General features: G+C 40.3%; 2 protein-coding genes and 2 long non-coding RNA genes across 6 annotated transcripts; 2 read left to right on the top strand and 2 right to left on the bottom strand.

The window, feature by feature from the left end:
* The first annotated feature begins 466 nt into the window (after nucleotides 1-466).
* gpr78b (G protein-coupled receptor 78b) lies at nucleotides 467-8,673 on the top strand. The gene is made up of 3 exons (XM_015029675.1): nucleotides 467-2,125; nucleotides 4,348-4,461; nucleotides 7,533-8,673. The coding sequence occupies exons 1-3, from the start codon at nucleotides 1,455-1,457 to the stop codon at nucleotides 7,768-7,770; spliced, it is 1,023 nt and encodes a 340-aa protein (XP_014885161.1). The 5' UTR covers nucleotides 467-1,454; the 3' UTR covers nucleotides 7,771-8,673.
* Nucleotides 3,105-26,136, bottom strand: LOC106945763 (uncharacterized). 2 transcript variants are annotated; one of them, XR_001424633.1, is made up of 3 exons: nucleotides 25,444-26,136; nucleotides 24,818-24,904; nucleotides 3,105-3,553 (listed from the first exon to the last, which is right to left on the bottom strand). It is a non-coding gene; the product is annotated as an uncharacterized LOC106945763 (long non-coding RNA). The 2 variants fall into 2 exon arrangements; XR_001424634.1 differs by lacking the exon at nucleotides 3,105-3,553 and adding an exon at nucleotides 24,121-24,291 and having other exon boundaries at nucleotides 24,823-24,904; nucleotides 25,444-26,135.
* LOC106945762 (uncharacterized) lies at nucleotides 8,894-10,628 on the bottom strand. Its single transcript, XR_001424632.1, has 2 exons — nucleotides 10,018-10,628; nucleotides 8,894-9,982 (listed from the first exon to the last, which is right to left on the bottom strand). It is a non-coding gene; the product is annotated as an uncharacterized LOC106945762 (long non-coding RNA).
* LOC106945757 (carboxypeptidase Z) lies at nucleotides 14,667-23,789 on the top strand. Of its 2 annotated transcripts, none has more exons than XM_015029674.1 (11): nucleotides 14,667-14,930; nucleotides 15,172-15,204; nucleotides 16,069-16,443; nucleotides 18,910-19,134; nucleotides 19,211-19,437; nucleotides 20,347-20,508; nucleotides 20,626-20,784; nucleotides 21,417-21,543; nucleotides 21,739-21,878; nucleotides 22,028-22,127; nucleotides 22,903-23,789. In XM_015029674.1, the coding sequence occupies exons 1-11, from the start codon at nucleotides 14,858-14,860 to the stop codon at nucleotides 23,256-23,258; spliced, it is 1,977 nt and encodes a 658-aa protein (XP_014885160.1). In that variant the 5' UTR covers nucleotides 14,667-14,857; the 3' UTR covers nucleotides 23,259-23,789. The 2 variants fall into 2 exon arrangements, with proteins under 2 accessions (XP_014885160.1, XP_014885159.1); XM_015029673.1 differs by having other exon boundaries at nucleotides 14,668-14,930; nucleotides 18,907-19,134.
* Nucleotides 26,137-27,918: the final 1,782 nt, after the last annotated feature.

Genomic DNA, 27,918 nt, shown 5'->3' with positions numbered 1-27,918 from the left:
TTCACAGCTGAGTGAATGAGCGTCCTTGGCTTAATTGTAATTAAAGTATTTTCACAGGATTTGGTACCAAAATAAGATGGCTAATATTAGAACACATTTTCTTGATATAAAATGTGTTATGTTTGATATTCTACAAAAGTCGTTTTTATAGTGCAAAAGTGTTTAGAAGTTTTGTCTTTGGTTTACATAAGATGAAAAAGCTGTTTTACTTTTTAGACTGCATATTTGGTTCAGACCCTCTAAATAAACATGGTCAGTTTCTAAATGATCCCCTGAGACTTCATGAAGCCCTGGACATTTTGTTCTCATCTGTTTTTAAAACCAAATGATTTTTCAATTTGAATAACAGCATCAAGTTAATGATACTCTACATGCATATCTATAGGTATATAAATATGTTTGTACTTCATGCACATGAGTATAAAAGGATTAACATTCAGTTTCTATTAAATCGCTAAAAATCCCTATAGTTTATTGTTAAGGTTGAAAATCTGTATTTTTTTCAGTTTTTCCTTAAAGGTTTGACTCCTCCTCATATCCCATGTGTAAGGAAAGCAAGACAAAAATAAGCTGCTGTTGTTGCTTTTAAACCAGACAAAAAGAACAATTGTGCAACTCCAACTTGCAGTTTTTCAGGTGTTCTAACATTTTTTGCATTGCAGACATAAATAATGGCGCACTTTGTGCCTACGGGGAAACGATCCTTTAGCCTGCGCCACATCGCAGAGTGCGCGCATCTGGTGCCAAACTGGTCTCCGGTTAAGCTGCTGCTGCAGCAGCACATTGTTCTGTTTCTCTTCATCCTGCCTGCTAATATTCAGGCAGCTGAAACTTGAATCACGCCTCACGTGTTGTAGGGTTTTCTGTGATGTTTGGGAACTAAAAAGTGAGATCTCATTGAAACGTTTTTACTCTCTTGGAGGTAAGAGTTGAGATTTGTATTTGTTCTTGTTTTGTAGACGAAAAAAACAAAACAGTGGCTCTCGTGCTTCTGGCTGCGATCGCCGTTTCTTCACGTGCTATGTAGGTCACCCACTTCACTGGACGTGCTTGTTCACCACCCGGGTCCTTCCAGTCGCCCCCCCCCTCCCCCCCTACCAGATCTGAACGAGTGGGCCGCCTGCTGCCGCTGAGAGGCATGCCTCGCCTCCCTCTGCCACAGCTCCTCTCTCTGCTCTGAAGTCGGGGTGTTAATGGGAACTAGATGGAAAGTGTGAGGTGGGAGATGCTGGCTGCTTTCAGCACGCTGGATAGCGCCCTGGGAAGTTGGAGAGGACGCGCGGACGCGCCGGGATTTTAAGTGAATTTAATTTGGGATTCTTTCCGGAGACATGAGCGGCGGCTGATGATGATGATGGCTGATTTTAGGTATTTGTTTGCAGCCAACAGGCGCACGTAACCTAAGAAGGGATTATTATTATTATTATTATTTTTATTTCTCTGCTGTGAGAGACATGGACTTTGCTGACATCCTCTGCGCTCTGTTCATCGTCGTGGTCGCGGTCGTGTCTCTGCTGTCAAACTTGTTGGTGCTGCTATGTTTCGTCCACAGCACCGAGATCCGCCGGCAGGTGCCCGGCGTCTTCACCATGAACTTGTCCTTTTGCAACATCCTCATTACGGTGCTCAACATGCCGGCCACCCTGCTGGGGGTCGTCAGGAACCAGAAGCCCTTCGGGGACTGCGTCTGCCACACGGTAAGCTTCCTGGAGACTTTCCTGACTGCGAACACCATGCTCAGCATGGCCGCGCTCAGCATCGACCGCTGGATCGCGGTGGTCTTCCCGCTCAGCTACGCCACCAAGATGCGCTACAAGGACGCGGTGATCATGGTGGGCTACTCCTGGCTGCACTCTTTCACCTTCTCCCTGACGGCGCTGCTCCTCTCCTGGGTGGACTACAGCGACGTGTACGCGTCCTGCACGCTGCAGCCCAGCGGGGGAGGCAGCGACAAAGTTAAGTTCACGGTTTTCACCGTGGTTTTCCACGCCACCAGCTTCGTGCTGTCGCTGCTCATCCTGTGCTTCACCTACCTGAAAGTGCTGAAAGTCGCCAGGTTTCACTGCAAGAGGATCGACATCATCACCATGCAGACTCTGTTTCTGCTGGTCGACATCCACCCAAGGTGACGCTTCTAACTTTTTATTCGTTCAGACTTGTTTATCCGAACGCTTTTACTAAAATGTGACAAGTATGGCTCGCCAGAAGTGCCACAATTTAATAAATAACCCCGTATTCAATCACTTTGAAATATGCTGTTATCTTGTTTGCGTAATCAACATCGAAGTGATTGTTCCGTTTATTTATTTATTTATTTTTTTTTTACAAATATTTGTGATCCATGTACCAGCATCATTTCGATCATTTTATTTCTCCAACTTCGTGGGTGTTGATTGTTTGAATCTGCATGGTATGCATGGTTTTTGTGTGTATTTGATGTTTTTAAATCACCTTATATAGAGCAAAACTCATAATTTTATTGTATATTTCATATTACAGTGAAAATAAAGGTAATCAAATCTAATTTAACAGCTTAATCAAATTAAATAAGTATTTAAAATGCCACTTATTAAAAAGATAATAAATATATGAAATAAATAAGTGTATCCATAATTCTTAAATGAAGGTCAAAAACTGTGATGAATAAATAAATAAATAAATAAATAAATGTATACAAGATAGCTATCAGTTACTTATTAACAGTAAACATTAAACTAATAAATAAATAAAAAGCTAATACCTACACTGATACACTGAGAATAGTACATATAATGTATTTATTTTTTTATATAGTAAACATCTCATCAATATAAATTACCTCTTTTGCAGGAGAATCCTGACCAAGACAAAATCAGCACAAAAGGCACATTTTTAGTGTTAAAACATTTGACAAATATCAATCAAGACAGTTTAACCATAAAATATGAAATGTAATACATCAAGACTAAAAACAGCAAACAGTTGTAATGAAAGCTCATGAAATGTAACACTTGCAGTAAGATGTGGATTATTTTGTTTTAAAGAAGAGATTGGATCATATCCACTGGGAAACAAAACCCTGAAGATTTTTCCATGCAGAGGGAATACCACGCCTCACTAAATAGTTGATTAAAATATTTATTTATTCTTAAAGAAAAAGATATAGGTATCAACCTTCAACAACATCTTTATCAATCAAATTCAGGGGGCGGGGCTTGAATGTGGGATTAAAAACACTCATTTGGAATATTAAATTTAAATTACACTGAATTATTGATTCACGTTTTATTTAATAAGACTGCACTAGATTTTTAAGTCAATATTTCATTTAAAATAATTTCTTGTTCGAGGTATAAGCGATAATTTTCTGGGAAACTTTGGTTTTCTCTTTCTGTTGCATCCAGACGCTGCTGGGTTTCTTTGGCTTGGTCCCTCGTTTGACATAAAACAAACCTCACAGGCACCACTCACATGGCGGCAGAACTCAGATGATGTCACACAATAATTACAGATAAGATAGGCACCGCACGTCCTCTGCTTGGCTCCCCCTTGTGCCTGTTCTCCATCTCAGTCACTGTAACAGTAGAAGAAGAAACTGCTAAGGACTAAAACAAAAAGAACGACATGAGTTACCATCCATATTAGAGAGTCAGTGGATTTAGTTTAGTCAGGAACCCCCCAAAAACTCTGACCGTTACAGGAATATTGAAACATTTTGTGCTTTAATAATTGTACATATTTTATTTTACATTTACTGAATTTATTTTAAAATGAATCATTTAATTATTATTTCCATATTTAAATAGCGATTGCCAATAATTATCACCTTGTAATAAATTATTACTTAAATAATTATTAGTACAAGCCATTTTTAAAGTTGATATGGACACAATTACATTTAATTTAGAAATACATCAATGATAGATAGATGATAGATATAATGCATTTCTTAAAAAAAATGCAAGTCAGCTACCTCAGCATTTCTATTTCATACTGAATTTCACTCACTCACTCACTCACTCACTCACTCACATTTGGACTTTTCATTCATGTATTGAATAGTGGCCGATTTGGGAATCAATTAAGTATATTTAAATGTATTTATTTGCTCATTTGTGGCACCTTTCGACCTCCATAGTATTACATACAATCAATTTTGAATACCTAGCTATTTATTCATTAGAATGTGGCTATGTTGGATCGCCACACCATGTTTAACTCAGCCTTTCTTTCTTTAACAGTACATTTTTTTTTATTGAACTGTTACACTTTTGTACCTCCATATGCGACACCTGAACGCTCTTCTATTTAATTTATCTGTTGATTTGTGGGACTTTTGGACTTAATTCCTTTCTTTGCTGTTTCCAGCGTCAAACAAAGATGTTTAGCTGAGCAGAAGAGGCGAAAGCAGAGAGCCACAAAGAAGATCAGCATCTTCATCGGCTCATTTATCATCTGCTTTGCTCCTTATGTAATTACAAGGTAAGACGACCCGATGGGAATTCATACATTATTTAATTTAGTGCAAAACCCCTGTGTGAGAGCTTTAAAAATTAACAACCCAACTCATGTAAGTTAATAGGCTGCAGCTCAAACAGCTACCTTGATTTAGTCTGAATATCTTAGTCATCGTCTCACTGTAGAGACTGACAAACAGATCTGCCACAACATTAGGTGAAATTCTGCAGCACACGCTCACATCTCATCAAACTGGATTGTGAAGTGGTGGTTGTTGCATGAATTAAGCTCTAGACAGCCAGACACATCAGACAAATTCTATTTAAACAATAAAAAGTGGCTAAATAAAAGGGAAATGGGGTGCAGTCACAACATTAAAAGCAATCAATTATTAATAGGATAATAATTTGCCTCAACAGAGACACACAGGACAAACCGCCACACACTGACTCACACCTGTAAGACATTTCTGAGGACCTAATTGACTTAACATGCATATTTTTGAAGTGTGGGAGGAAGCCGGAGCACCCAGAGAGAACAAAAACATTCACTGGGAAAATATTCTAAACTCCTGGGTTTGAACCTTGAACTTTCATGCAGCAGCATTAATCTGAACAGTTCTTTGCAATGCTACTAACACTGACTCAAAACAGACCCAAACAGAGATAAGAGTCATCTAAAAAAAAAAAAAAGATTTAGAAACATGGTTTTTCAAAATAAAAGCATTTAAATTTCCCTGCAGAATTAAAAATGTAAGCATGTTTGATATTAAAGTTTCTACAGATCGCAGGGGGTCAAACAGGAACATCAGAGGGGTCTAAATGTGGCCAGATCTTTACTGAACTGGTAGATGACTTTGTTTTGGTTTCTCTGCCTCCCCCCCGCCCCCCACAAAGAAAACCCATGTATGTGTTATAAAACATCTATAAACAGTGTGGAATAATTCAGTAAAAGTTCATTGAAACGTGCTATTCACACTTGTCTCAATCTGACTCGGTGCTAATGCAGACAATGCATTGATGAGGTTCTTTATCAGATTTCACAGTTAGATTAAAGGCTTCACCAATGCCACTTTGGCTTCCAAAGAATCTCTGTTCATTGTAGAACAACCAAATTGAGGTTTTAGTAATCAAAAGTTGATCAGTTGGAGAGCAGACTCCTTCGATAACAGTGTAACGATTCCTTCTGAATGGATGTGCAAATGAAGATACCTGCTGCATCACAACAGCAGGTATACTGAAGGACCCCGCTGGATATATGTCCCTGGGCAGAAAGCCATAATGCCCATCTCAAGAGAACCCCATTTATGGTGTAATTCAAACACTGAAACATAAAGCATGTTTCTCCAGATGTGGTGTTGAAAATCCACAAGGTTTTGGCGTTTACGACGAGAGGATGAGACGTTATCAGGGAACGATTCCCGGCTGACTTGTTGAAGCGCATAACTTGACCCCCTGGCCCCGTGGAAGCCTCCAGCTGGGGCCTAAATGTCTCATCTGGATCAGCCGTGTGCTGGTAAATTGCAATAATCTCCAACCCAATTGCGCCCGTATGATCCAATTTCATTTTAGTGGCACAACATCAGAGCAAGCAGAGAAAACGATCCGGATGGAATCATTTTTTTGGAAATGGGGACCCAGTTGTGTGGGAAATCATGGCTTTTATGGTGCATGTTTAATCATTTTATTTATTAGCCATTGTAGCTTTATTACATCATATTTTATAGCTCATATTTACTGTATTGATAGACGAGCATTAGCCAGACTTCCCCATGGCTGATACCAATTTCTGTTTTCCTTCAAGTTTGCGCTGAGTCAAATTTTCTTTTGACGGATCTTCAGTACCAGAAGTATCCAAACCAATTGAACTTTGTCCAAGTTCACAACAATACACCCATAAATATAAATCTTTCTCTCTGTTGGTGGATGTGGGGTTTTGGTAGGAGGTTTATGTGATTGAGCAACATCAGTTCTAAAGTGGAAGATAAGCGCTTTCAGACTCCCGACCTTTAAAGGGGCAGAAAGACATTGTTACAAAAAAAAAAAAAAGCCAGAAGAAATATCAATCGTAGTTTACAACGAGCGATGTAGGTATCACAGTGGTGGTGGTGATGGCAGTATCATGCTCTGGAGATCCTGTTCTTCAACAGAAGAACAGAAGATCGTCAGAACCGACGTAAACCTGGACGGAGCTGAAATACAGGGCAATCCCGGAGGAAAAGCTGCAAAACTCCTGAGACCCTAAACATGCAGTCAGAGCTGCAAAACGTGGTTGAGGTCAAAGCATTTTCAACTGTTTGAATGGCCTAGTCAAAATGTAGACCCTAGCTTTAGGTGTTTTGCAAAATAGTCAGTCAGTAAAACTTTCTCCAGACTCCAGCAACACTTGAGCAACACTGAGAAGAAATATTTATTAAAATAATGAATTTGTGTCCTTTAAACTTTTTATTTTACTTTATCCATTACATTGTATTTAATTTCTAACTTTGTCACCACAATTTAAGCAACAAATGCTTACGTCTCGGAACGGGTGCAAACAAATTTACCTCTGCTGCATCTTTAAGGGTTTTGAAAGTTAAGGGTTCAGTTCCAGTTTCCTCTCGTGTGGATGCCATCTTGGCTAAAGCACTTAAACATAAGTTGTTGCTGATCTGACCACTCTCAGTGGTCAGTGCGACTGGAAAAGTACTATCTTTATGACAGCATGAAAATGCAGCATATGCATTTTTTCTTCTGTATATTTGAAGGTATTTTGTTAGAAAGCCACTTGTCTCATTGGAAGATTCTCTTTGTTTCAAGTTAATTTGACTAAATTGTTGAACCGAGTATCAATTTAACATTCAGCATTTAACATTTGCTGTATGTTGTGTCGATTAAGGAAATTTATGTGGGTTTATGTGGATAAGGCCTGTGATGTGGACATCCTCATATACCAGATCCTGCTTTGCAAAATGAACGTTGTACCTAAAAACTCGAAGAATATGATGGGTTTAACCAGAAAACTGGAGCAAAATCATTGCTATTTTAAAGGTGAGAAATGAAATCTCCTGGTCGGGTCTGAGTCTCTGATCAGTGGCACACCTTCTCTCTCCTCAGGCTGGCCGAGCTTCTCCCCTTCGTGGATGTCAACCGACACTGGGGCATCATCAGCAAGTGCCTGACGTACAGCAAGGCTGCGTCTGACCCGTTTGCCTACTCGCTGCTGCGCCAGCAGTACAAAAAGGTCCTGGTTACGGTCGTCAACAAGCTGCTGCGCCGCGACCTTTACCCTTCGTCGGGCCACAACAGCTCTTTGGACACGGAGAACGACTACTGTCTTCAGCGGATCAGCTAATGGCAAAAATGTGACGTGACGGATTTGGACGTGACAGATGCTCTCCAGCAGAGCGAGAGAGCGAGCCCCAAAAAACAGGTTGGCTCGTGAGGAAGGAGGTGGGCGGGCGGAGGAGACGGAGACTACAGGGGATTGTCAGGGAGGGGAGATGGAGGGGACAGATTGTGGGCGGAGGGTGAAGAAGGAGCGAAAAATAAAAGGAAGGTAGTGGGTGGAGAGGAATGGAAAGGCAGGGATGAGTGGGAGGATGGACGGGTGGAGATATGATGTAGGGGAGACAGGCGAGTTTCGGTTGGATGGTTCTGGTAAACAGCAGGGTCTGTGATTCATCAGCCACAACAAACGACACAGAAACCAACCAATCCTCCCCCCCTCCCCCTGGATGTCACAGATTCAGGTTATTTCAAACTGAAAGACAAGACACTGGAGTCAGCGACGTGTAAGAAGAAGCTTTTCAGTGCTGAACCAACCAGCCATCTTATTGTTTTCATTACCCTGGACAAGTTCGCACTCCGCGGAAACCTCCAGAGAACCCACCGGGACACGCAACGACTCGTCTGCGCTAGAAAGCTTCGCGTCGTCTCTTAATATTGATGCACTTTGTCCGAGGACATTTCCTAAAACTTCTGCGCTTGCAGGAGACAAAAGCTGTTTGGCAGGATGAGCCTGGTGATAGTTTATATTTTTGTTACTGTCAACAAGTTCCACAAGAAGGCAGAAATATGAAAGGTGTTATTTTGTCTCACTCCTTACAGTTTCCACACAGCCTGTGTATTTTGGGCCGCATCAGAGTGGCTGAAGACCAACAGAGAGAACAAAAGGGGAGAAATGTTTAATGATAGGTTTGCACACTAATCTACCTCTGGATCCCTAAAAGCCCAATGGTTCATGTGTAAAAAAAAATTTTTCAGATTTTTATTATTTTTTTTACCTTCTCCACAGTTGATATCCAGATCTTTTAAGCAGTGGAAAATTTTACATTTAACCAGATGAATCAAATTAACAGCAGGTTTATAAGCACAAAGTAATCATTTTGATTTCTTTGGGTCTCAGTAATTATTCCCATCCATCATGAAACTGTACAGTTACTTGCAAAAATATATTCACTCTCTGCGAGTTTTTCCTCCATCGCCATGTTACAATGACAATGAAACAATTTAAGATGGAACAACTCAAAGCTGCGCAAATCTGTAAAATGGAAGTTTTATTTTCCTGAATCTGAAGTGTGTGGCTTGTTTTTGTTTTCAGTCCTCTGAGTCGATACAAACCCTCAGACAGCTGCAAGTCATTTTGCACATCTGGAAATTTTTGATAATTCTTAATAGCCCAAGCTCTGTCAGCTTGCGAACGTGTGGACATAATTGTCCAGTCTCACCGTAGATTCCTAATTGGATTTACATCTGGGCTTTGACTAGGCCATTCTAAAACATGCGCATGCTTTTATCAAAACCATTCCGCTGTAGCTCTGTCTGTGTGTTGTGATGCCGGAAGTTAAACTTTGACCCCAGTTTTAATTCCTCTGCAGCCAATGAGCGGTTTTCTTGCACAGAATAATGCTGCCGCCACCTCTGTGACGGTGTGTAATGTGAATTGTTAGTCTCCTCCATACCCAGCCGAAAAACAAATGTTGTCTTCATCCAATCAGAGCATCTTCTTCCACACGTTTGCTGTGTCTCATACTTCCCTTGTTACAAGCCGCTTTCGTTCAGCAATCGCTTCCATAAGAACCAGAGCTCTGACGTGTGTAACTACTGATTATCTTGTCAACAGGTTCTCCTGTCTGAGCTGGCTGCTCCTCTAATTAACTGTCAGGTTAGGTGGACAGCTTTGTCTGGGTTAGTTTGCAGCTGTGCCACTCTTTCCTTACTGTCACATGACGGACTGAACAGAACTCAGTGAGACGTTCAACCTAACCCTTCTTTTCCATTTCTCACACTGAGAATACGTTTCCTTCCACTTCACAATGATGCACAACTTTGTTTTTGGTATATTTTTACTTAAAAACTTTCATGGATGTTGAATCTTTGGGTCTGAATGAGACAAAATGTGAAAAAGTTTTGCAAGGCGCTGCAAATGACGAGGAGTTCTCCAGCAATGTGAAGTTTTTTTCGCGGCTTGTTTGAGTTTCCCGCCATTCCTCAAACCCCTCAAAATCTGTGTAATTAGACACACACACACACACAAAATTGATCAGATAATCTCAGAAGGTACGCTCACACACACACACACACACACACACACACACACGTTAGAGAGTTTTTGAAAAGCGTGCTGAAAAACGATGCGGTGGGAACGTCTCCCAAAATTAAAATAAGCCTCAGTTTGATTCTTTTCATGGACTTTGTTGACAGTGAGAAACTCCTGCACATCACCAGACTCGCCCTCCAAAGAGCCAGTTAGCAGCTGAATGTACTAGATAACCCTCTTCTAACCGAGACGTGTTTGTACTAGCAGCCTCTGTTTTTTTTTTTGTTGTTTTTTTCTTCTGCCAGTCGACCGGTTCCTGCGGACGTCGACGCGAGCCGAGTGTGCTGACTGACGTGTTTGGCGCCGCACTGTACAGGAGCAGCTTTTCGTCTAGACTGTCGAGGACAGACTCCATGTAGCACAGCCATGGTCTCTAAGTGCTTTAAATTACACTGTTCAGTGTTTGTGCCAAGTTTATATGAATATGTGACTTTTTTTTTTTTTCTCAACCACTGTTATACTTTTACGACAGCTGCTTCGATAGGAGAAAATACGTTTAATTAGACGCGTTTTGCCCACACGAGTCTTTTCCCTCCTGTGAGCCACTTGCTGTTCTCTGACAGAGTGATTTTTAGACTATGTGCAATAAAAGATGTTGATTGTAAAGCTGTCATCGATGGGGTCGAATGTTTGAATCAGTGAGTGTCGCACTCACCTGAAAAGCCTTAAAATATATATCTAGATCTATTTAGAATATAAATAGTCTAATCATTGCAATGGGGACTTGGTGACCCCAACATTTCCCTCCGTTTTTACCCCTCTAACCATCCTGATGTTTGGTTCTCAGACAAACTTGTTTTCCACAGTTTCAGGTGTTTCCTCTGATCACCAAACTGCAGCAGTTTTAGGTAAGTAGTTGTGTTTTTTTTTTTTTTGAAGGATTATGAGGACCAACACATATTTATCTAAATATACTGGATTGTTGTCTTTACCATTTTGAAGAGTGGAAAACAGACACTGGTCTCTTTTTAGAGCTTCGTTTATGCAAAGAGAAAACAGGAAGCCGTGGATTGCTAATTACAAGTTCCAACACAATTTTGTTGAAGTTCAGACAGTAAAGCATAAATGAAATAAAATCCTTTAGTTGCATCTATTAATTGTTGTAGGGGTTTCACTGTTTTTGATATTAATGTTTTTTTTTTGTTTGTTTTTTTTAGTAACAGTAATATTTCAAATGGCCTAAAATTGAAGGCTGGATAAAAAAAAAAAAAAAGCTGTGCTACTAAAACATGAATAAACTTTTTTTTTTGAATGCGTCTTTACTGGGCAACTAAAGTAAGTTTGGAAGCTATATTTTATTTTAAGATTTAATTTAGAAATTTCTACATTTAGGCATTTGAAATGGAAGTGAGATTACAGGGCTAGTTCCCCACAATGCATTATCCCATGTCTGAAATCGAATTTTTCCCAAAAGGAAAAAGATTGAAGTAGAGAAGTACGACTCGTAAGTCTCTCTGGAATATGTTGCAGAGTCACTCATGTCTTCCCGCTGGTTCCATTTAGTCCTCTTTGTAATGCCGAAGACACAAAAACAGCTGCAAAAGAGAAACCTCCACTCCAATATTATGCATATTCCCAAGACTAATTAAAAAGTTTGGTCAATGTTCTTCTCCTCAGTTAGTTCATGCTAACTCACTAATGGATCTGGCTTAATCACATGCCAACCAGACTGGCTTTAATTATTCTCAGCGTTGAGTGAAGGAGGATCAGTACTCAAACACTCAAAGCCTCTGAATTCATGTGTTTCGTGCTGAAAAGCGACTCGGTTAAAACGGAGCCAGAGCTCGGCTATTTTAACACATCATAATTAACCCCAATCATCGGAGGCTGATAAAGGAGAAGCTGGTAATTAAAACAGAAGATGCATGCGTGGCGACATACGTGCTGTAACCACTCATCGTTTAGAGCGACGGAGGGGACAAACGATTGGAGCATGAGTTATAACCGAATAAAGAAGTTTCTCCTCGCTTACTGGTCAACAATAACAAACCTCTGCAGAATAAAGCTGTCAAGATTTTCAGCTCTCATCCTCACGCACCTCATTTTTCCACTCTGTCCTAATCTGAAAAAGCTCGTGTGAAAGTAAGACATAAAGAGATGTTTACATCTAGTTGGGATCTAGCTAGATCTCATCTAACTGAGATCTAGTTCGGTCTCAGTCAGATGAGACCGAACCTGAGCTTTACCACCTCCAGACAAACTCTGTATGAGGAGGGAAACTAGCCGTGAACTCACCGTCCTCACAGTGAAACGTGGTGGTGGAGGCGGCTTGATGCTGTGAGAACGGCTTTCTCCAATATCAGGTCAGGGTTAGTTGGACGATGGCTGGAGCTAAAACACAAGACGATTCTGGAGTCTGCAACAGATTTGAAGCAGAAGTGGAAGCTTTTTTTTTTTTTTTTTTTTAAGAATAAACATAGAGCGCTCAATGGAAGGTTTTAGATTAAAAGCATATTTATGTTAAAATGGCCCAGTCAAAGTCTGAGTTTAAATTCAGTTGAGGCTAGAAATTGTTGTCCCACAGACACTTTCCATCCTCTTGAGCTGTTTTACACAGAACAGTGAAAGATAAAAATCAGACAGTAGTAGTGCAAAGTCGGTAGAGATGTACCTGAAACGTCCTGCAGCTTTAACCGCAGCTGAGCGTGGAGTTCTTCAAAGTACCAGAGCGGCTGTGTTCAAAATGGGAGCTGAACTTTTCCGACTTTTAGCCGTGCAACAAAGGGTGTGAATACTTTTTTTTCTTTCACGAGTGACTCAGTCTTTTCCCACAGATCCACACCTCGTTTCCCTCAGCAGTACCACACACACACACACACACACACACACACACACACGCACACACACACACACACACACACACACACACAATTACAAGCTCTCAAGGAATGATCTCCACTGTTAGGTTTCGCTTCCCTTCAGTTTCTGGGTTAGGCTGTAATTTGCATAATGCATCAACATGCTAAGGATCTAATCAATATTCCTGATGTAGATGAAGGATGCAGCAGTTTTTTTTTTTTTTTTTTACCCCTCGCTCTAACTCTGTACCAACCTCCTTCTCGCCTGCCTGCCCTCCTGCCTCGAACCCTTTTGAATATTCACTCTGCCATTATGCTAATCAGGTCTGCTCAGCTTGAAGATGAGACCTTATAATTAGTTGAAAAGGTATAACACGTTCACTCAAAAAAAAAAGAAAAAAAAAAAAAAGAAGCTATTACAGCGTGCCATCATGTCTGGGATTTTCCAGAGATCATTGCGAGGCAAAGCAAAGCAAAGCTACTCCGCTGATGCACACATGAACTGAAGTAGTTGGTAATCAGGTCTGCTGATAATAACCGTGTCTCACTCTAGAAAAAAATATAATTACTCTTATGCAAAGTCTAGCAGCATCTCACTGCTAAGCGGCTCTGTTTGCTTGACATCCTGGTGCTTTTGTTTCTGCCTGAACAGCAGCAAATCGTCAAGCACTTCTGCTCTGATTTGGATGTAAAACAACAGTCCACGTGATATGGGAATAATCTGAGAAAATCACACCTAGAAGCCAAGAGGTGTATTCCTCTTCTAGATATTGACTTGTTGGAAAATATGGTGCTGTCCAAACAAACTGAATTATGCCTTGTGTTTCCTGAAAGCCTGATATAACCTCTCTAGGTAATTGTAATCGGTATATATTCAGGCTTTCTGAGTGTTAACTAATGCGTTGACGTTTTGATGATTTATCACAGAATTTTAGTCCGAAACTTGAGGATTTCCACAGAAGAAAAGACATGCAACTCTAACATTTTAATCTTTTAAGTCATACAAAATCCCCAATAAAATAGCATTTCAGCACCAATAAGATGTTAAACATAGCTGAACCTTGTGAGGAGTCAAAATGACTCCAAGAGTCTGTCAAAAACTCATCCAGGAAGTCACAAAAGGAACCAAAACAACTGAAGTCCTGCAGACCTCAAAAACAGTCAGGGTTCAAGATTCAGCATTGAGAAAGTTTCAAGTCCCAAATCATTGCTTATGACCTTAAAAGTCCTGACTCATATTTACAAAAAAAAAAAAAAAAAAAAAACCCTGATGATCCCCAAGACATTTTAGAAAATAAATATTCTGTTAACTGATGAGAAAACAGAGAAACTTGTGTCCCGCTAACATCTCACATTTAAAAAAAACTGTCTGGCCATCAGTTTCTGACTTTGAGTTGAGCAGCAAGAAAATAATCCAAAGCACACCTGAAAATCAAAGTGTAAAAAAAAAAAAAAAAACTTTTTGTGTGGCCTAGTCAAAGGCCGGACATCAATCTTATCTGACTGAGACAGTGTGGAATTACTTCATGCCAGAAAACCTGAAAGTTTGACCAAATTTCTCCACAGTGATGTCACATCCCCAGTAGGTCATTTTGTTTTCATTCTGCTTTACATTCTTTTTCGATAACTTTAAAATATGACTTGAAGCAAATATTGATTCAACCACTTCACTCACAGGGATTAAACATACAAAAACGGGTTGTGCAGTTAAAACCTTTCTCTGACATTTTGACTGGGCTTGAACAGTAGAAAGCATAATAACGGTGCTTTCCCTTTAAATTGCAACATGACAGAAAGCCATTGTGCATAACACATAAAAACGAAATTTATGACAATTTGAGTTGCCACACATTTTCACTTCGGCTCAGTCATATTTCCTCTCGCAGCTCCACTGCTTAGCCTCTGTCGTGGAAGTTCATCGGAATGTCTGGCATGTTTGGGAAGCTCACGCAGTCCGAGTGAAAAACACACCCTCTGGCTGCGTGTGTAAGCGAGGTGCCACAGAACGGAGCGGGGTTATAACAGCGTAGAGGGGGGACAAAATGCTGCTGGTTCTGCTGCAGATGTTGGTGCCTTTATGCGGAGCTCTGCCGCGATGCGACCCGTGGATAAGAGGTAAACTTTCTCATCCTCTCATTCCCAGGACAGTCTCTGTCGCATTTGGACACAATGCTCGTTTGGAGACTTTTCCATTTTAAAATCAATTTGATTTGAATCCATTTTAACATATAAGTGAGTTTTTCCAGACAGGGTGTGGGGGTTTTTTTTTTTTTTGTCTATTAGAGAGCTGTTTATTGCATTCACAGAAACCACTCTGCCACCTAGCGGTCACTGATCAAATTGACGTGTTTTGCAGGGCAGTGCAAGGCAGCAGCAGCGGAAGAAAAGCGTAAGTACCCTCCAGCTTGAAGGAAGAAAGTCGTCGTGCACGGACTGTTCGTCATCATCTTCTCCTCGTTTTATCGCTGCCCAGAAAGTCGCAGGGATGTTTGAATTTTTAATGACAGCGTGTCGCGCTTCTGACCTCTAAACCAAATGTACAAAGACACAGGAAAGTTAAAAAAAAATAAATAAATCAATCCACCTCTGATGAACAAAAGCAGTTCTACGGGCTTCTTTAAATCACTTGATTTCCGTCACAAACAGGATCATAAATCCCATAACGCCACGGAGTGCAAACGGAATCTGGTCCGGTTGAGTATTTTTAGATGATCGATGGAGGCATGAAATATTCAGATTCTAATTTCCACAGATAATGGAAATATTTAGGAGCAGATGATTGAGGATAGCACACCGTGACAAATAGAGACGCATAATGGACCTTTCAAATTAAAACCGACAGACACTAATCTTTATCTTGTCTCTCGGCAGAACTTGAACGCAACATAAAGCGTGTGATTTGTCCGACACCAATAATCGAGCTGCATGCAAGTATTTTGCGAAGTTTACATATAAATTCTCCTGTTAAAGTTGTACTGCATTACGGCTCACTTTGTTTGCACAATGCATGTTGAATTATGCATTAATGATTGTTGCTACAGCCACATATAACACATTAACTCTGGCTACAAGATAGAGTAGTAATGGAAAGTTTAGTGGAAGGAAAATATGTGGTAATCCATTGAAAAGTAGGAAGATGTGGAAAAATGGGGACGTTCAAATAAAGACGATTTATCTATAACTCATCTTGTGATGTATAGATAAATATCCCTAATCTGATTTTTTTTTTTTTTTTGCTTCCTTTCTATCACAGCCAAATGCACAGACATCCTGCTGTCCTACTGCGACGACATGCCCTACACCCGCACCATGTTCCCGAACATCGTCGGCCACAGCACCCGCAGGGACGCGGAAACCGCTGTGGAGTACCTCCTCATCAGCGTGGTCGAGCAGCTGCTGGGCGGACAGTGCAACCCCGAGATCCGGATGCTGGGCTGCTCGGTCCTGGCCCCCCGCTGCGAGGGGAGCAAGGTGCTGAGGCCCTGCCGCAGCGCCTGCGAGGCAGCACACAAGAGATGCAGTCATGCTTTTGAGGGGATCCAGATGGCCTGGCCGTACTTCCTGGACTGCGATCGCTTCTTTGTGAGCGACCAGGAGGGATGTTACGACCCGCTGGAGGGTCTCAAAGGTAATAAGAAGATTTAGTATATTTCGAGTACGGCCAGAAACAAGTTTTAAATGGTTTTTAAAAAAAAAAAAAAATATTGTGGCTTTTCCGCCTGACAAAGATTGAAAAGAAAATCTTAAACTGCAGCCTCGTTCGTTTATTTACTTGTGTTCGGCTCATGCCAGATGAATTGCAGGGACCATAAATAGAAAAACAAGAGTATGTCTGACTTTTATTATTAGGAAATAATGAAAAAGTTATGAATAGCTATGATATAAAGGAAGGTATGGATCAGTGAGATCACTCCTGTGTGATGTTTTCAGCATTTTCAGGAGACAGAACAGCTTTTGGGTTGCAACACTGTGAGCAGAGTCGGTGTCAGTGGACTTTTTTTTTTTTTTGAGTTTATCTGTCTAATTTAAACAACTTCCTCCAATTTAAACAACTTCCTCCAATTATGGTTAGAATTAGGAAACACGTGTGGTCAGTTTCTAAACAAAACATGCAGCAACATGCTGCCTGACTTTTTTTTTTTTAAAGTTTTCATTAGTGTGGCCTGCTTGCTTTGCCTGCCACATTTATAATCACCCTTTGTAGGAATCCATGAAAAGTCAGAAAACTTTTATTAAACCTTGTTTGCAGTAGTGCAATGTCATAATGAAAGATGAAGATGTGAAAACATTTATTAACCTTTACTAACAATCTTTAATTTGGGTACACTTTAAAGAAAATGTGACAAGTATGGCAGGACGATAACCCATATTAATCTGATAATCTGAGACTATGCTACTGCAGTGAGATTTTTTTATGGGATTAAACGGTTCCCTTGGTATTCTGTTCAGCTGTAGTAATTCAAATATATATAAAATTTTGTTTTGACATGCTGCTGTTTGAGAGCATTTTTTATGTATTTCTCATAGATTTTGTATTTTTCTCCACACAGTCTTGTTATCTGTCTGAATCTCTTGTTTTTTGATCCCACCCACAGCCCCAGAATTGAAACAGCCTTCAGACCTTCACTTCACAATTCCGTGCCGTTTTGTTTTTGTTTCCCACATTCAATGCCAATTAAATGCATTGAAGTCTTCGGTTGGAGCTAAAACGTGCCTAAGAATGCAATTGATTTCCTGTTGATTTATCTCATTTTTATTGCTATTGTTTGGCAGTATCGTTAATATGAATTATCACTCTCTCTTTTTAACTCCTCTGGTGACAATATCCACTTTTCAAAATCTTTTTACAAATAATTATTTTCATCATGTCAAAATAGAGTCATAAAATCAGCTCGGGCTTCATATGATTGGTGGGAATAGACCTTTGCTGAGCGTTTAAAAGGGAAAAAGGCGACTTATAGTGTTTTTCTGCTTCCTTTGGGAACAACGCATCTCATTCTACTTCACGATCCAGGTCTATAACCATAAAGTGACTGGAGGTTTGAATCATTTCCTGATGCCTGTGAACGCACTCCGAGAGTTCACACAGTCATCTGCTTCGCACATAACTCTGAAATGTGGCAGCCAAAAAACTCTTTGTTATCTTTAGCAAAGAGTTTTTAAAATCAGAAATCTATGGCTTGGATTAAAACAAATCCTGAGAAAATGGAATTGAGTGACTCCACGTTAAACTGAGCTACGAATAAAACATGAAAACGACAAGACGATCTCTCCCAGTAGGTTTCAGGGAGGACAGAAGGCGATCCAGCTGGACGGTGTTTTGAGCTGAGTTGATGTGTGTGTTAGCCAGATGTCTTCACTAAACAACTTCATATAAACTGATGCTCTTCTGTGACTCTGTGAGCTGCGGCGCTGCATCTCTTTCAGCTCAAAACAAAGGCGGGAAAGTTAACTCTGTGTGCAGAGTCACCAGCTATTAACAGATCATAAAGTTAAATGTGTCGAACCTGACCAAAAAAACAAAACAAAACAAAAGTTAAAAACTAAAATTAGTATTGTTGGGGTTTTTTTTTTTACTGCTTTTTGAAACACGGCAGAGAAACCCCGTCACTTGGAGCTCAATTAGGTCTATTGTGGTTTAAAAGGCGGACATGTTTCATCTTTTTTGAACACAATAAACCAGAAGACTAAACCAAGCGAATGCTGGCAGACACTGAACTAACCATAGAGCAGTTTTCTGAAACTGCTTACCTTTGGTAAGCTAACTGTAGCGTCGCACTTTGAGCTCGCCTCATGACAAATGAACGGTCGTTTACATGCAGTACCTCGTGAACCACTAGGGGGCGCCCGCGGACCACCAGCGGTGGTCCACCACAGTTTGAGAAAGGCAGCTTGGTTAGTTCAACGGCTTCAACTAACGGCTAGCAAACTAGCCCTAGTGGTTAGTTGGCGTCTACTAACCACTAAGGCTAGTTGAAGCTAACTAATATTTGATATAATAATCAAAAAATGCTTTAAGCATTAGACAAGACAGGTTGGACAGATGATGTCTCTTTTAGCAAACCGCCATTTCTGTGACATTTCTTCACAGCAGAGCAAGAAGATGAGGCTGCTCAGAACCTGGAGGCTCCTCAACCCCAGCAGGCTGCTGCACCGATCCAGTTCACCTACCACTCCAGCTCCCAGATGATCGACATCCTGAAGAAGACCGAGGATCAATGCTCGGACATCTCCAGGACGTACAGCATCGGCCGCAGCACGGAGGGCCGGGAGCTGCTGGTGATCGAGTTCTCAAGCAGTCCTGGAGAACATCAGCTGCGTGAGTGCAGCTCCGATTCACGCAGCACTTCTTTGTGTCATATTAATGCTTAATATTAAACGTTGCCCTTACCTAGTCGAGCCTGAGATGAAACTCGTTGGCAACATGCATGGGAACGAACCCCTGGGTGGCCAGCTGCTGATCTACCTGGCTCAGTACCTGTGTGCAGAGTATCTGCAGGGAAACGAGCGCATCCAGACGCTCATCAACAACACCCGCATCCACATCCTGCCCTCCATGAACCCTGACGGATACGAGGTGGCCGTGTCTGGGGACGCTGACAGTAACTACAGCGATGACGAGGTGACGCTTAACAGCATTTCATCCTTGGAAAAAAAGGGGGATACCCTGCACCGGCTTTATTCACCAAACTGCTGTCACACGTTTCCCGAGAAGCTTAAAGAGACTTTTACTTAGTTTCACAATGTGATTGCTGTGAAAATTAACAGATGTTAATGCTTTTAAGTAACATCTGGCTATAGTTGAAGTTGCAGCTTCAGTTCTTCACTTATCTTCCACAGGTGAATGTTGAATCTGCGTCCAGTAAATATGTTTAAGACTCGCTACAGTTAAGCTTTGGATTTGACTTTGTCAAACAGCAAGGCTGCAGGGAAAGAGTTACAAATCAGTTTTATTTCTGAAAATTGTTGACTTTTTCACATCATTTATGTTTTTCAGCTTTCTTCCTTGTCCAAGTTGCTTCCCTGAATGCTGAATACAATTAATGCACTCCTTTTGACTACAGTGATTTTACTTGTGTTTTAGACAGTTACCGCTGTGACATAATCTGAAATCATTGCTTTCTTTGGCTGCGTTTTTTCTAATTCTCGAGATGCCATTGTAATGGCTGTCTAAATCCTGACTTTGCCGACATTAACTAGCCCGTTAGTCCTGCTCTAGAGCTGTTGGTCATCCATTCAGTTCACAGGTTGTTATTATTATTAACAGCAGCATTCTAACATTGAGGAGACGTGGCAGGCAGACTAATTTACATAAAGAGCAACCAACTCTCCGACATTGTTTAAACTCAGGTGACAAACAGTCCAGGGAAGATAAAGAGTAAAGGGTTATTTAATTTCAAAAGTTAAATTGATCCATTCTGTTTGTTTTCTAGAATTATATATATATATATATATATATATATATATATATATATATATATATATATATATATATATATACATATAAAACACTTATTCTTTTAATCTACAGGGTAACAGATATGGCTACCGGAACGTCGGCCGAAACAACGCCCAGAACATCGACCTGAACAGGAACTTTCCTGACCTGACGACTGTCGTTTACAGAAGACGCAGACAGAAGGGCTTCCGCACCGACCACATCCCCATCCCAGACAATTACTGGTTTGGTAAGGTACATAATGACTCTTCGTTGTCTAGAAGACAGAACTGCTACAAAGTCTTTTTGTTGCTTTGGAGAAGATGAACTAAGCTGACATCTGAAAGAGAGTCTCTAAATGCCGGGCGTCAGGTTGCACCGGAGACGTATGCGGTCATGAAGTGGATCCGCTCCATCCCGTTTGTGCTCTCCGCCAGCTTCCACAGCGGCGACCGGATGGTCTCCTACCCCTACGATCTGTCCAAACACCCGCGTGGGCAGAACATGTTCTCCCCCACACCTGACGATAAGGTAGGCGGGTTCCGTGAATCACATATTTTAAATGCTTCACAAATGTTTTCATGTCAGACGAAGATAACCTAGAAATACAAAAAAGTTGTTTTGAAAGGATGATTTCATTTACTAAAGTAAAAAAGCTATCCAGACTCATCTGGACCTGTGTGTAGACTGCAGTGACCCATATCTTGTTCTTGCTATTGATAACAGTTTAAAATATTTGACCCCAAAATAATAAAATTAAAATAATTAAAAAAAAAACAGAAGAAATTCTTGCATGCCTTTCTTGTCTTGATGCAAATGAGACCTCTTTATATGTAGATAAGACATCTAATGTCATTTACAGAATTGTTTTCTACTATCAGACTATTTTTGTTTCCTTTGTTAAAATATTCCATGTCTGGTTTATTGCTGTAGATAAATAAAATCAGAATGGATTTAGTTTTATTTATTTTAAAACCCAATATTTGTGGCAAAGAAATACTTTCAAATTTACACTTTCGCTCTGCATGGCAACTACTTTGGTTCTCTCTCAAGGTTTTCCTGGTAGAGAGCTAAATTTATAGTCCAGGGAGAAATGGGTAGCATAGTTTACTCAGCTACGTTCGCTTGAGGTCAATTTTGCATCATTTGTGTCTGATTTAAAGGTTTTCAAACTTCTTGCGAGAACTTATGCAGATTCAAACACAGCAACATCCGGAGAATGTGGATCTCCCCACGATGGCAGCCAGAAAGGAGTCATGAACGGAGCGCAGTGGGGCAGCATTTCAGGCGGTGAGTTTAAAAAAAAAAAAGCATTCCTAAACCAATCTGGTAATATAAAACTGTAATTCTCCCTGGAGCCCTGTAGAGGTCACTATAAGACCAGCCATGATGCAGCGCTTTGTGGGGCAAGAAAGGAGGATTCCTGCAAGGTGATTTGATATTATAAGAAATAAGATTAAAGCTGTTTGCTTTGCCTATGACCAGGTATGCAAGACTTCAACTACCTTCACTCCAACTGTTTCGAGGTGACCGTGTCTCTTGGATGTGATAAATTCCCTCCTGAAGAAGAACTGTTCCTCAGCTGGCAGAACAACCAAGAAGCTTTGATTGCCTTCATTGAGGCAGTGAGATTTTTCTTTTATAGCTTTGGGTAAACCTGCCGAACCTGAGCTGACCGCAGATACATTTGTAGATGCAATCCTTTCATTAGAAACGGACAAAGACGAAACTAAAGGAGTAAAACGTTGTTGTTGTTGTTGTTGTCACTGACCAGACTCACAGAGGGATCAAAGGGTTTGTAAATGATGAAGAGGGAAAAGGAATAAAAGGTGCGCGAGTATCAGTCAGAGGAATACGGCACGACATCACCACAGGTAAATATACCTGGAGGATATGCAATGTGTCAATGATAAAACACAATATTCATATAAGAACCTTCACAGAATGTGTGACCATTAACTTGGACAATTTTATTGGGATTTTATGTGTTAAATCAACACCAGTTGGTATTTCATAATACATGGTTGGTTTAGCATCCCATCCCTACCGCATGATGCTGCCACCGCCGTGTTTTGTGCTACTTTTCTGTCACACTTTACCTCAGATGCTGCAAAGGTTTTGATCTCACCTGACCTCTGTCACCATTTTGTGACCTCTGAAACTGGCTGACCACGCTGATTTCATTTAGGAGCATCGTTGTAAAGAAGGCTGAATGCAAAAGTCCATGTATTCCTTTCTTTCCACTTTACAATTACGCACAACTTTGTGTTGGTCTAAACCAGAAGATCAAAATGGAACATGTTGATGTTTGTGGGAGTGATGTGACAAAATGTGAGAAAGTTCAATGCGAAAGTGTTGCTGTAAATATTATTTATTCATTTGTTTTCAAGGAACTCAGAATTACTTTTAGCTCATTTACTTATTTTTATTCTCCACCTTACTTTTAGTTCAGCTTACTTCATATTTTAACACGTGACATTGATGTTTTTAATCATTTTAAAGTAATCCTTCAGTATTAAATTGCACAATACCGCTCCTCTGACTCTGTAGAGATATTTTGCACTGAAACTTTATTGTAGTCCCTGCATAGTAAGTCTTTATAAGCTCAGCTTCAAAATAATCACACCGAGCGTTTTTGTTCCTGCCCAGCTGAAAATGGAGACTACTGGCGGCTTCTCACCCCGGGCATCCACATCGTCACCGCCTCGGCGCCCGGCTACGCCCGCGCTACAAAGAAAGTCCATTTGCCGACTCGCATGCAGTCTGCAGGCCGGGTGGACTTTGTGCTGCAGAAAGCTCCTCTAGACCCCGACATTGAGGAGGAGGAAAGCGTCTTGTCCTCGAGCAGCTACGACCGATTCGACCCGTACAACCAGTACAACCAGTACACCACGATGGCCGATGTGAACCGGCAACATGAGGAGAGAGCGGAGAAACCCTGGTGGTGGAGCTACTTTGCCTCACTTGGGGGGCCTGTCCCCACCTGGCTGCTGAAACGCCATTAGAGCTTTAAAAAGAGAAAAAAACAAAGCAGTGAACTTGCCTTTAAAAAAAAAAAAAAAAAAAAAATGGTGTAATGCATGCAAATGTACAAGATTAGGCCATGGATTTTTTTTAGCTGAATGTTTTTCTAAGCACCTTTACAAGCTTTTGTCGTATAAATAAAATGGCTTTTGGTAATTTGCATAATTTAAAACTTGATTTAATCACAAATATTTGCGGTTTTGTTTTGGTTCACTACACGACAGACTTTTAAGTCCACCATAGTTTGTGGTTGTAACGTGGCTTTTAGCATAAAAAAAGTGAAAGCAGCTGCCACCAGAGGGCACCAGAGTCTTCTTTAGGCCAAACTTGCTCCAAACTCTTGCTTTGGTCAACACAAAACAAATGTACTAATTTGCAACTTCTCTCCCGTTTTGTTAGGAGATCGCGAATTTGCTGTAAGGTAATGAAATAATTCTAATATACTATTACTAATACTTCTAGTATAACAAGTACCATCAACTAATGATTACAATAAAATCTTATATGCAGCACTCTCCATGACTAATTCGTTATGAACTGAAAGTCATGTGTGTCATTTAGATTTTAGGTTCTTTTCGTGTTTGTATGAAACAAAGTAAGGTTTCTGAGAATAGAAATGAATGAACTCTTGGTTCAAAATCCTGACAGTAACATCTTGTTTTTGACATGAAACGCAACACCTGACATAAACTCACACAAGATAAAGTCTGGTGAATATTATTTGATCTTTGAAAAATAGACTAACAAGACACATAACTAGTCAGTGAACACACAAATGTGATCAGCCCACTAGCAGACAGAAGACCCCCCCACTTACAAGAAATTAAGTCATTAGTGCTGACGCTGTATCGCATAACGCCAACAATCTTTCTTTGCATATGACTGCAGCTTTATGCAAACTTACATTTCAATTAGTGGAACTACGGTAAAGACTTCCCAGTGCCTGTAAACCAGTGTCACCTCTGCTGCATTTAGTGGTATCCCTCATCTTACACAGAAATATAACTGTGTTTTCTGAAAACAGGAAACAGTTTTAAGCCATTTTTCCTTTAGACAGTACAGTCAATGTAAAAAATAGTATTGAATATTATTAAAAAAAATATCAGTTAACATATTCTAACGTACATACCCTTCAACAAATATAAATATTATTGAAAAGCAATTTTTTTTCAGTAACTCAATTCATTTTGTGAAAGACTTTATATAGATTAATAAGCCTTTATTTTTGTTAATTTTAATATATAGCTTTCAGCAAATGTAGCTTCATACAGTGGTGCTGGATAATATTCAATATCTCACTCAGCATTTTCCACAGGCAAATATGACTCTTGGTCACTCTGTCTAAAACAACCCAAGTTAATCCCCACACGAGTTCATTGAGAACATTCAAATTGACATGACGCCAACTGACTCCGCCCACATGCGGAAGTAGAGCAAACTTCCGACAAACAGTGTTATGATGGCAAAGGAACTCAATGCGTTGTACGTGTACATAGACTTGTGTGTGTGTGTATATATATAGATTTATAGATACACTCACACCACTGATCCACTGATGTATGTATTGATGAATTCCCTCTATCGTTGACGTCCACACTCCAGTCCGGTAGGTGGCGGTATGTACACCCTAAGTTGTTTTGCCATCCGCCAATAAAACAAACACACAGAAAAAGAAGAACTTAATGAGTTTCCTTGAGTTTATGAGTAATTTTTGCCTTATCAGCCAACACTAAGGTAAAGACGACAGGCAAGAAAATTCTCCAACTTGTCCTACATCAGGTCTGTAAGGTTGTTTGCGGGAAACAACGAAGAAATCAATGTTAAAGCCCAAGTTTTTCGTAGCCAGAGGAAGAATGATGAGGGGGATGGTCTCAATGGATGTGAACGCTGCGTCTGAAGCAATTTAACAGGTGAGTAATGTTAAATACCAGCTTCTGAAAATCTGTCTTAAGAAATTGCTTAAAAATTGACATTAACATAAAAACGTGCTTAAATGACAGTACAGCAGTTACTGCATCACGTTTTCATGCTGCCATAGAGCTACCATTGGAACTTACACACATAAAAATCAAGCATAACTACTACCTTTACTTATTGATTGATTTGTCTATCAATATGCGTCATTATGACAAAAATACATAGAACAAAGGGATGTTTACCAGTCACCTTCTTGCAGACGAACACGTGGCAGTTGGTCTACCACAGTTATATTCAACTGGACATGAGTTCGGCTACATGCCTTCATCCATTTCTTGCATTAGTCCAGACTCTGTTTGGATGTTGGACATGTAATAAATTGTATTTCGTCTTCTACATAATCTTGGTAACGACTCTTGTATGTTCCCCGCTGATAACATTAGTTCATGATTTCCTATTATTTCCCTCTATCACTGCAGCTCGTGATGATGAACCGCGTCAGGTCCGGTTCCTCATCAGGGGCGTGTACTTCGGGACAATTTGCGACCGGCGATTGGTCAAGTTTCTGACAATCTCCCCCCCTAGAATGATTGACAGGTGACATCATGTCAATTCCTGGACGTGGTCTCTGTGAGGGCAAAGATCGATGACTTAGTTTCTCATAGTGGATATGTTAGGTATGATATCAGAACCACAATTAATCACTTTTTAAAATTCTCCCGTTAGCTCCAAGCCTTATTATTCTAGTAGAGAGATGCTGTTCCATTGCATGGCCTCCAAGAAAAGCATGAGCCAATTTGACCTTACCTATTCGGCACCACGTCAAGGAAAGAGTGATTGTTTTAAGCAAATAACTTGTCTGCCAGTTGTGCCCAAAAAGGTTTTCTCTCAATTTTATGCATTTGCCGTCAATGGAGAGTTGGCGCCCCCTGCCTGCAGCTTAGAGAACAGAGTATTTGACCTGGTTTGTGTTGGACTTGCATGGCAGTTTATACACTGATTGAGAGGTGGCCACTGAAGAAAGTAATTAAAAATCACCAATAATTTTGAGATCTACTAATGAAATCCTATTTCGCAAACTCATCGCTTACCATTTAACCTTCTCAGTTTTCAAATTCAAAAAATACAAACATGATACCTAAGCAGCCCAGTAAACAAAATAAAAAAGGTAAAAAAAAATCAAGCAAGTAAAAGGTAGAAAACATTACAGTGACAAAAGTTAAAAATAGGAAGTTTTGTACCAGTTATATCCAAAATAACATATTAGAAAGATTTAATAAAAACCATGAGGAAATAGTCAGATTTTCTCACTTCTTATGTCCTTCAGCAAACTTCTTTTAGTCATTTTTAAAAAATATTTTTACTAACCTTGTAAAGCAGTCTCATTTGGCTCTTTAAAATCCCCCATAGCTGCAAAGAGCTTTTTTAAATTTCTAAAACAGCTCAATGTCAAGTTCATTTCAGTTTGCTCGTTAGGCAGAAGCGGTTTCATAACGGTACGTGAGAGCACAGCTCCTCCAGAGGGTGATAATAAGCCACTTTCTTTGTTACGGAGCCTGAACAAACTTGCCGGGGAGCTCATGAGGCAACGATAATCGGAGCAGTCGAGCGCAAGTGTGTACAGAATCCCACCAAGCATTTTCATAGAGAACCCGTTCAGCTGAGACGGGAGCGAACCCTCTGGGGTTAAGGTGATTCCACCGTAATAATGCTGGGACATATAACCACAATATGAGATAAATACAGTACATCAGATATTTATCTGTGGAAGTCCATTGCTTCAAAAGGTAACAGGATGACCACAGGTTTACCAGCTAATGGATTTTTGACCTGTGAAGCTGTCTGGTGTTTGATTTTTATCTTTATCTTGTTTGGGGTTTCTGTGGATGACAGTCAAAGGTTTTTTTTTTTAATCTGACCTCAGATGAGGAATCCTGTCTCTGTTTTCTTCTTGTTTTATCTCTTATGATGAATTTCTGCTATGGTCTACTAGCCTTACAACAGCAAATTAAAGTGACAAGCTGAGGCAGGATGCCATAGGTTTCATCTGTCCCGACTAGGTTGAAAAACATTGGCTGGACAGAAATATAACTGAATGTATATTTTATAGCGAACCAGAAGAGTTTCAAACTATCCAACTACTGTTATCTGTTATGAGGAGCCTTCTTGCCATTGAGCTGTTTTTCAATCAAAAGAAAACACCTGGTAGTCTGGGTACAATGGGTTCAACTGGGGACCAAAAGCGCAACATTTGTTAGTTTCAGCTGGTGTCGCTCGCTTTCACAGTTTTCGAATAAGGTCCAAAGATTTTTTTTTTGTTGTTGTTGTTGTCCAAAGATATCAGTCAGGAGGCAGCAACGATTTAAAAGAATACTGAATAACGGTGGCATTGCAAGACTGAAACTGGTCAGCGAAGCTGTAAAGAGCTGCAAGCAAGAAATTTCCAATAAGTGCTGGTTATGATTTACAAGTGACAAAAATCTCATGTTTTCAGCTGGAAGGTAATAAGAGTTGAAAATAGAACTGTTTTCCTCTGAAGAAAACATCCAGGCCTGATAATGAAGCCGCACTAAAACCTGTGAGCCACAACTTCGAAAGGTTTTGGACAAGAACAGCATCTGGGACATCAGCCACAGACCTGAAGTAGGACCATCTTGGTCAGGGCGTATACAACAAAGAACTACATTCGAAACCAGGAGGAACATACTTTTGCTTTTGTAATTT

This window comes from Poecilia latipinna, unplaced genomic scaffold (genome assembly GCF_001443285.1).
Source record: "Poecilia latipinna isolate Pla-1442-1.1 unplaced genomic scaffold, P_latipinna-1.0 Scaffold160, whole genome shotgun sequence".
Taxonomy (NCBI): domain Eukaryota; kingdom Metazoa; phylum Chordata; class Actinopteri; order Cyprinodontiformes; family Poeciliidae; genus Poecilia; species Poecilia latipinna.
This window is presented reverse-complemented; position numbering and strand designations above follow the sequence as displayed.

Coding starts and splice junctions, on each gene's coding strand:
- gpr78b (XM_015029675.1), top strand. CDS start 1,455: ATGGACTTTGCTGACATCCTCTGCGCTCTGTTCATCGTCGTGGTCGCG. Junction 2,126..4,347: donor CTGGTCGACATCCACCCAAG/GTGACGCTTCTA, acceptor TGCTGTTTCCAG/CGTCAAACAAAGATGTTTAG. Junction 4,462..7,532: donor GCTCCTTATGTAATTACAAG/GTAAGACGACCC, acceptor CTCTCTCCTCAG/GCTGGCCGAGCTTCTCCCCT.
- LOC106945757 (XM_015029673.1), top strand. CDS start 14,858: ATGCTGCTGGTTCTGCTGCAGATGTTGGTGCCTTTATGCGGAGCTCTG. Junction 15,205..16,068: donor AGCAGCAGCGGAAGAAAAGC/GTAAGTACCCTC, acceptor TTTCTATCACAG/CCAAATGCACAGACATCCTG. Junction 20,785..21,416: donor CCCCCACACCTGACGATAAG/GTAGGCGGGTTC, acceptor TCTGATTTAAAG/GTTTTCAAACTTCTTGCGAG.